Below are 9,777 nucleotides of genomic sequence, written 5' to 3'. Positions count from 1 at the left end.
CCCTACGCTACTTTTTCTACACATCGTGCGTGTTGAACTTTTGCAAAATCTTCCAGCACAACGCCTTTTTTGTCGTTTGGAATTTTATACACTAGGTGTTGTTACTGTTTCGACTCAGCGCACTGTAAACAATGGTATTGAAATTGAGATGTACACTCTTAACAAATTTATTGACTTATTAAAAAAGAAACATACCACTAAATTGTAAAAGTAAAATTGAAAATTGTTCGTATTCACTAGTTCGTTGTCAAAATTGGAATGGGTATATCACAGAGCACACCATCTCCTTCCGCTGTCGCTGTCATCGCCTCTAGCGCCCTCTCAGAGACTTTTGACATTGAAAGTCGACATTGCCGTACTTTGTTTATTTTATAGAATCTTAACAGGTGTTCCGTCGTATCATTTCATTTCCTCTGGCGAGACTCCTGGGTCGGGTAGGTTCTTGAAAGGAGCATATTGCTTTGTTTCCTATACCAGGAATATAATGATTTCTTCATCTATGAACATTTCGGATATATCAACAACTGATTTGTTTTCAAACAGTGAATAATCACTCAGGAAATTGTTTCTCGTTTTATGTGAAATCTCCCGAAACCCAATCCCGGGCTGTAGAAAGTTTTGGATATACCATATGAGCATATCGATATCATTTTTTAAAGAAATGTTATCTTCTGTCGATTATGACTGTTGAATAATAAAATCTTCTCCAATTATTATTCCATCAGCGGGTCTAGTACTATTCGGCGCCGCCGGTTCGGCGCGGCCGGTTCGGCGCGGCCGGTTCGGCGCCGCCGATTCGGCTTCGGCCGGTTCGGCGCCGGCCGATTCGGCGTCGGCTGTTTTGGCGCCAGATTATACCTACGTTACTTTTTTAGAAATTTAAGAGGCTCTTGATTTATATCTATACCACACTAAAAAAATATATTAAATGTTATTTTTTCAAACTTTATGGATTTCTTTACGGATTTAAGGTTTAAAAAAAAACAAATTTTCAAGTTTATTGAGACTCTTTATTCAAAAAAATATATCTATATACAATATGTACAAGTTTTAAAAACTACTTAATTTTGCCGCATTTCAAAATTATAGGCGATACCCCTCAAAAAATCATTTAGGTTTCTATTTTCGTAGTCTAACACTAGACTTTCAATTCGTTGGTCTGCCTGAATATATTTCTTTAACTTGCTTGGAGGTTCGTTTCCAGCAATCAGCCGTTCAAGGAAAACATCCCGTCCGGCTTGAATTTTCTTTAGGGCATCAATGAACTTCCATATCGTTGGATGGTCCATGCCCAATTCATTTTGTATCCTTCTGTTGGCCGCCTCTGCATGGTTATTTGTTCTGTCAACACCATCCCGAACTCTTTGGTACAGATTCCATATTTCTGGTGGAAACAATGGTTGACGCCTTCCACCTCCTCTCCTGTTGGGTCTTCCAACGTAGTTATCTTCGAAATGGTTTAAAAGTTCCTGGATTTCTAAAGGCAGTGTTGCATAAAGATGATCCAGTGCATCGTCAATTCGGTCAATTGGGACGAATGCCAAACTTAAAATCATTTTAACATGAACGGCAAAGTCGGCTTCGTTGTTATACTGTGATCTCAAACCCAACTGTGCCATGTGCCTCTGGAGATTCTGCGATAGATGAAAGAAACATCCGGATATGGCACTTTCTGCAAGCTGTTCTTGAATAGCTAAGATGGCGGCTATTTCGAAGTCGCAGAATATTCTCATGGGTTTGAAGTCAGGAGCTACATCTTTTACCATCCTAAAGAATTCACCATATGTTTGCCGTCTCTTGTTAGGCAGCAAGCCATACAAAATTGGGATGACACCACCATAAACACTTGCCAATATAATATATACCTAAAATAAATATACATATATTATAAATATATTATAAAATTACATAACGTTTTTCATTACTATTTGTTTAAACATTTTTTTTAACAAATGACATTCCATAATAAATGAAATGAAATTTCTGATTGAAGTTAAGGGGCCCTTTCACCCCCAGCTACTAATTTTTTTGAGGTAAATAATCCCAGCGATTTTAAGTTCGGACATACGGCGTAAGCTTCCATGCTTATATACCAACGGCCGTACGTTGTACGTCATACGAACGAACCTACACTGAAAAATGTAATAACTTGTACAAAAAAAATATTTTCTATTAAAATGCATGATACCGTTGAGTGAAAAGTATAAAGAGACGCAACCAAATGTACTAATTTGTGCCAAATTTTTCTCACGGATAGATGGCACCTGTACAGGATTCTCCAGGATTTCCCACACTTTTTACTTATTTGGATTAGAGATTCAGTGGTGTATTGTTTTATAATAGTATGATACAATTGATTCAAAAGATGACATAACCCAGACATTCAAACCAACACCAAATTGTTCTATATGGTTCATATAATGTTCAGGAAAAAGTCACACCATTTTGAGCGTCGGGTTTGGGGGGAGAAATCGGTAAATTCGTAGTTTTTTACGACTTTCGTCAATACTTCTATAACTATGCGGTTTAGCATGAACAACCTTCTATACAAAAATGTTCTACATTAAATTTGAAATAAAAAAGCCCCTATGCATAATCCTTCTAAAGTAAACAGTTTCAAAGTTACGGAGGTAGTATAGTACAATTGGTCCAAAAAGAGGCCAAACCCAAAGAAGACTGCACTTCGAACTACAGTTTGAAACTAAATCGAAAACTAATATATTTTCGATTTTATTTATTTATTTTAACCATAAGTAGCCTATCAGCAGGGACACATAAACTTTCCTCCTGATTGTTAATTTAATCCTCAAGAAACTCTGTACCTGCAAAATATACATTCTTATCTGGATCTAATTCAGTGTTTACCTGTTGGAAAGTTTATTTAATTGTATTCAAATTTTGGGTAAATATACCTGAAATCTAATGAAACCGTTTTAAAACACAGTATTTATCAATCATAAAATAGGTTTTCCAAAATGTACTTACTAATTCTGATTAACTATTACTAAATATAAAGGTCGAAGGTCGCATATTTCTCTACCTGTCTAATCTTTGGACAAAATTGTTTGTTTGAAAAGGGGTTGACCCACGATATACTAAACGGTGACTAAACTAAATAATAATTGAAGACGAGATATAGTACTAATTTTCAATATTTATTTACAGTTGAACCCCGATAAGTCGGCCTCCGATGACCCGGAAGTCTGGCTAACCCGGATCGATTTTCATCAGATAAAATAAAAATGGTTTCACTTTTACTAGTTTTTTTACCAAGAAATAAACAGTAATGTATAAAACTGTACGTACTTTAGATGTACTGGACATAATTATAAAATATTCGATATAGAAGTTATTATTTTTAAATGTTTTATTATTTAAACTCTCTCTTATTGTACACCAATGGGTTCTATATTATTTACAAAAAATAAATAAATATATATTAAAATAGGTTTCATGTAAACTTATTAACCATTTCATTTTGTTGAATTTTTAAAATTTCGTATAGTTCAGTTAAGTTAAAACACACAAAATAATAAAGTCATTGGCTAGCGTTAATAGGGTTTGAAAATAAAAATAAAAAAAAATAATCATGAATATATGTATAAAAATATATAAATACCTGAGCAAAAAGCGGTGGGGCAGACTTGAATGTTCCATCCACGTACAGGTTCTCGGCTTGTTGCAAGTACCTCAGATTGCTGCGACGTCCAAAAATCAAAATTCTATCCTCTCTAGGACCATTGTCAGCGAGCAAGAATTGTTCATTCTCTCCATGGGCATCAATGGTGGTGTAACGCTCTGGTAGAACAAGATCAACCGCTGACGCTGGAGCTGGAGGTGGAGCAAGAACTTCGTGACGTTTTCTTCTCACGATTTTCCTTAAAGCACACTGGTCTGGCATTGATGCTTGGGCTGCTTGAGATAAGTTATCAATGCATTGGTTAATAACTTGAACAGTTGGCTCTCGGCTACTTTCGGACAACTGCTTTATTTTCGTCTTGGCAGCATCGACTTCAATTTTGGCAGGAGTGGGCTCATGCGAATGATCATTTAAGAACTTGATCACAGCGTTGTTCTGAACATGAATTCGTGCCTTACATCGGTCTTTCTGTTCGCAGCGGTAAAATTTCAATGTATTATCTGCTTTACTAGCTTTGTCAAATACATAGGCAAAGCCATCGTGAATAAATTTGCTTCCGCCTCGTTTACTCTTCACTTGATTCTCCATTACGAATTTGTTAACTTCTTTTTTAATCACAACTTTAAACTTTCACTATAACCTTTCAGCACTGAATGAAGCTCAAGTTCTAACTGAGAAGATTGCCAACCCTGCTTCGTCATAATCCTTAGAGAGTTAATCGTTTTTTAATTATGGGTACGTTTTAAACTGGTCAAATATGATTTTTCTACTTATCCAGTAATACTATTATCACTGTTTCTACGAAAATCTGTCTCTTTAAGAAGATTAAGAAGTTTAGACCCTGCACAAATTTGTTATTATTCAAAAAATACTTAATACTTCTTAGTATCAGACATCTGAAATTAACGTACCTATTAAAACTAATAATCCTATATTGCAGATTATAGAATGAAAGTAATTTGTATTTGTTTAATCAAAAATTTCTTAATATTAAAATAATGGTTTTTGCATAAAATTATTAAATAAAACATTATTTTTGTGAATTATTTTACATCTTCTAAAATTAAAATGTCGAAAATTGTTCTCCTGACTCTACATTTTTTGTTAAAGAAAATTTCAGACTATCATACATTAACAACTATTTTTTTTTCTCTCTCACTTTGCCAAAGTATCTGTCGCCGAATCAGCCGGCGCCGAATCAGCGGGCGCCGAATCGGCGGGCGCCGAACCGGCAGGCGCCGAAACGCCGACGCCGAATCGCCGGCGCCGAATCGCCGGCGCCGAAACGGGCCATCCCCCCATCAGCAGTTCTAACTTCTGCATCGGCAAGTATCTCCGGAATCCTCCGTCAGAGTAGCCGGATCCTGTGGCGCTGTATAAACTTACTCTATAGAGTTATCAGTTATCTATCTCCTCGTATTCTCCAAAGGCTTTATCAACAGCTTCTTGAATAGTCAGACCTCTGATATAAAACAACTTAGTAGGTACATATAGCACTTTTACATTTCCCCTCGAAAAATCTTACTAAAAATCCCACACAATGAAAACAAAACATATGATATACACACACCCAAACTGATATGGAATCATCTGATATTTCTTACCATTTCCTACGAATTTAAAAAACAAACACACGAAGTCAAACTTATTTTAAAGCAATTTAATAACAAATACATAACAATTAAATAAAACAATAAAGTATTTAACAAACAAATTGGAAGTAGTTATTTTAAAGTCAATAGCATACAAAATTTCAAAGTAAAACGAATACTGTTTAAATTGTTTTTATTTTGTTTGTGTTTTGTGGTAGTCAGTGTTATCACCTCATAGTCCTTATGCAAGCTTCAGTTTGCGTGGGTGGGCACGCTCCTAATCAAATTATCAACATTTTGTTGTGGTAGGTTGCTCCCTCCTTTAAGAGCAGCTTGTACTAGCCGTGCGGTGTTTTGTGGATTATCCCGGCGAGCTCTAATTTTTCTTTTAAGAATATCCCACAAATACTCTATAGGATTAAGCTCGGATGAGCAAGCAGGCCACTCCAAACAAGGAATACCTTCTGCTTCAATGATGTCTGTAGTCACTCTAATGGTATGTAGAGGTCCATTATCATGCAATAAAATTAAATTTTCTCCTGTTGCACCTCTCCAGAGCCTAACTACAGTTTATCAACATACCTGTGAGCAGTTAAAGTTTATTGGATGAAAATTAAAGGAGTTTTTTTACGGATCACAATTCGTCTCCAGAACATTAATTACACTTCCCCTTGTATATTTGAGAACAGATCTGACAGTTTTCGTTCTTGCTTGTCTTCTTCGACCTCTAAGTACACGATTTCATGGGTCATCTGATTTTACACAAATCCTGACTTTTTTTATAAACAGCACATTTTCTCATTTCCCAATGTTCCAGTTTTGGTGGTGAAGACACCAATTTAGGCGATCAGTCTTGTGCTGCCTGGATAAATCGGAAACCCATAACTGTCTCGTGTTGTATACTTCTTGGTACGAACTCTTCTTCTTTTGGTTTCAACTTAAACAGTTACATCTGTAGCTTCCAAAAGCTGCCTTTGGAGCTGCAGGTGAGAAATGGTTGTGTGTCTTCCAGCTGATTGGACAATTTAACGATCTTGGAGAGCCGTTATTTCTTTTGGCGACTTTCCCTTGCTTTATTTTTGAGCTTTCCTAGTTCCTGTTACCTAGCATATGTTTTGGAGAGAACGCCCTGTATTACGCCTATCTCTACAGCTATGTCCCTCTGAGAACATTACTTTCTCCACAAGACCAATAATCTTTCCTCGTTGTAAGTTCTATAAACCCACATCAGGCGTATTTTCGTTTTTGGACGCAAAAGTTAGTTTATTTATTTTCGTTCAATTTGCAACTCAAGCAAATAACCTATACCGTACCGAGCTGTACTATCAGATTGTCTTATATATTTGTTTATTTTCAATAAAAACCTTTATTCTTCGCATCAAAACAACTTTTTTCAAACGAAATAAATATTACTTTGAAATACATGGTGATTCCATATAAGTTTGGATGTGTGTATTTCTACAAAATAACTAGAGAATATGCTTACATTACATCCTAGCGGTACAAATATGTAACAGTAAATTTCCAACTGAATTAAAATAGTATACATTTTTATTTAAAATATGATGTATTAGATTCAACGATATATATTCGAATTCTTGCTGAAAGCTAACAACTTTAATTCATAGTAGGAAATACAGTGATAAGATAGTGTTTGAAAAAAATATATTAATTTTATTTATTGTTTTTACCCGTACATAAATCCTTACCACTTAAAATAATACGTTTCCTTCGTGGTTCATCATCATCTTGACGAGCAAATAATGTAGGCACATCATCAGACATAATATCGTCGTTGTAAAGGTAAAACTTACTATGTGACATCATTTTGTAGTTTTGAGATATTGAGGATTTAAATTTATTTGGACTTATTTTATTTTGTAACAGACAGGAACATAAGAATTTGAAATAATTCATAGTAACTTAAACCATTGCTTTGAATGGTACATTTGTGTAAGTGATAGATGTGCCTGATGTGCCTAGAGTTCTCACCAATATAATGAGGAATTTAATAATAACAAAAAGAAATAAAATTTTAATCAAAAGAGAAATATAACACCTAAACAACATAAAAAATTAACATAAAATATTATAATCACAGTCAAAATTTTGTCACTTTCTTCAGATTCTTGTTCATGCAGAGTCGGCTCTGGAGCTCTTTCTTCCTGTAGAGAAGTTGCGGAACGATACCACTCTTGTAATTCTTTAGGGATTATACCTGTGTCACATATCTTAAAAAGATCTAGTTTCTTCAATGTACTTATAAGGAGTCTACTGGTATAAGCTTGTTTGATAATAATAGACGTGTTGTGATGTCTATCCTTACGTTTTACATAATTTTTGTTTAAATCGGCTTGATGACTATATTTATAGAATATGACATCTGGGTTTTCTTCTAGTACTTAAAACATTTTATTTCAAGCCAGTTTACTGTGCTACCATCTTCGTCTACATTTCTGTTCTTTATTATCTCCTTTGACAGATCATGAAGAAAAAAAAAATCGTTATATTTTAATTGCATTACTTCATAAGAATCCTTTTTGGTAGTTCTTTGAGATCCCGCACTTTTGAATACTTCTTTCCAATCATTCATGAGAAATATATATATCAAGCAGTGATTCTTGAGGACGCAGTCTATTTTTGGCCCACAAGACAAAGAAAACTCTTTGACTTACTGTCAAGCTTTCGAATTTATTTTAATTCTTTTTCAAGACATCTGTTGACAAAAATATACAAATATAAAAATTATGTACCAGGTGTCCCAATAAGAATGGCTCTCGGCCATATCTCAGGAACCGTTTATAGTACAGCTTTGGGAAAAAATAATTTATAACAAAAGTTACCTCGAGAAAAGCTTGGAAATTATTTTCAAATTTGTAAGTCCACCGCTAGAGGGCGTAATTGAATGTCAAAAATTTAAAAATCAAAATTTTACAAAATTTACATAATGAAAGGGCACTGAAAATCCAATCATCGTATTCTTCGCAAAATTCTGCGAATATTTGATTTCACAAGTGTAACTCTACCTTTGCAAATAAGACGTGGGGGTGAGTGGGAACCTTGTTATGAAAAATGGCTATGAGTCCGGTTCTGCTTAATCGATTTTTGCAAACTTGGTCTCGCTGAAAACAGATCTTTTTCGTTAATGTAAGAGTTATAATTACGAAACAGCCTAGTAAGTAATATGCCAGCTAGGTGGCGCTATTTTATGTTTTTCAGAAATCTAGTTTTCTTTGGAAAATATTAAATACAAATATGCACTTTTAACCCTGTATTACAAAATTAGACCAAATTATCAACAGAATATCGAAAACCGCATGTCGATACCTTTTTTATATCTCGAGATATCTTAAGAAACGTGTTAATTTTTAAACATAACTGTTGATGTCTCCTGTAAACGAAGTTACGGAAATCAAAGTGGAAACAAGTAGTGTGCTGTGGAAAAAAATTAAAGCGTGACACTTGCGGAATGCCGACAGAAGTGAATACTTATTATAGATTCGATTATATTGGTTTGATTCAATTAGATTCCATTCGATTAGATTTAATTTTATTTAATATATACTATATCTATAATTTAATATAAATATATAATATATACCTAATTTAATACATAATATTATATACTAGTGATTTTACCCGTTAAAATTAGGATTAATAAGATATAAAGATACATAAAGCTTTAAATTATTATTTTTCTTATTAATATCGGTTATATTTTTTAATTTAAAAATTTAATTACTGATGAAGTATAGTAAATACTTAGTGTAAATTTTAATCGTAAATAATGCATGGAAGAGTTCATTTATTTTTAGATACTCTCATTAAAGGGGAGGCCATTATATAAAAGTGAATTTTTTAAATTTGTTGATTACATTATTCCTTTCAACCTACTTATCCTCAAATTGTATTTTTAAACATCCTATTCACTTTATATAATAATAATTAAATTCACTATCAAATTTGAAGTAAAACTTCTTTTGAAAGTTTGTTAATTCTAAAATTAATAGGTAAAATCACTAGTACAGTTTGTCAAACGTAGAAAAAAATTCGGCGATTGTAAGATTTTTAAACTCTTTCCTACGTTTGACAAACCATATATTATGTATTAAATTCGGTATATTTTAAATATATTAAATTATAAGCATAATTATAATAAATAAAATTAAATCCAATTAAATGGAATTGAATTGAATCGAACCGAATATAATTGAATCTATGAGAAATATTCACTTCTGTCGGCACTCCGCAAGTGTCCCGCTCTAATTTGTTTCCATAGCACACTACCTGTTTTCACTTTGATTTCCTTAACTTCGTTTACCGGTGACATCAGTATGTTTACAATTTATACGTTTCTTAAGATATCTCGAGATAGAAAAAAGGTATCGACATGCGGTTTTCGATATTCTGTTGATAATTTGGTCTAATTTTGTAATACAAGGTTAAAAGTGCATACTTGTATTTAATATTTTCCAAAGAAAACTAGATTTCCGAAAAACATAAAATAGCGCCCTCTAGCTGACATATTACTTACTAGGCTGTTTC

The 9,777-nt window shown here is 33.6% G+C and overlaps 1 protein-coding gene across 1 annotated transcript; it reads right to left on the bottom strand.

Moving 5' to 3' along the window:
* Positions 1-1,061: 1,061 nt before the first annotated feature.
* Positions 1,062-4,228, bottom strand: LOC126891041 (uncharacterized). Its single transcript, XM_050660220.1, has 2 exons — positions 3,620-4,228; positions 1,062-1,865 (listed from the first exon to the last, which is right to left on the bottom strand). Exons 1-2 carry the CDS (start codon positions 4,226-4,228, stop codon positions 1,062-1,064), a joined length of 1,413 nt encoding a protein of 470 aa, XP_050516177.1.
* Positions 4,229-9,777: the final 5,549 nt, after the last annotated feature.

The sequence above is a fragment of the Diabrotica virgifera genome, chromosome 9 (assembly GCF_917563875.1).
Source record: "Diabrotica virgifera virgifera chromosome 9, PGI_DIABVI_V3a".
NCBI lineage: Eukaryota > Metazoa > Arthropoda > Insecta > Coleoptera > Chrysomelidae > Diabrotica > Diabrotica virgifera.
This window is presented reverse-complemented; position numbering and strand designations above follow the sequence as displayed.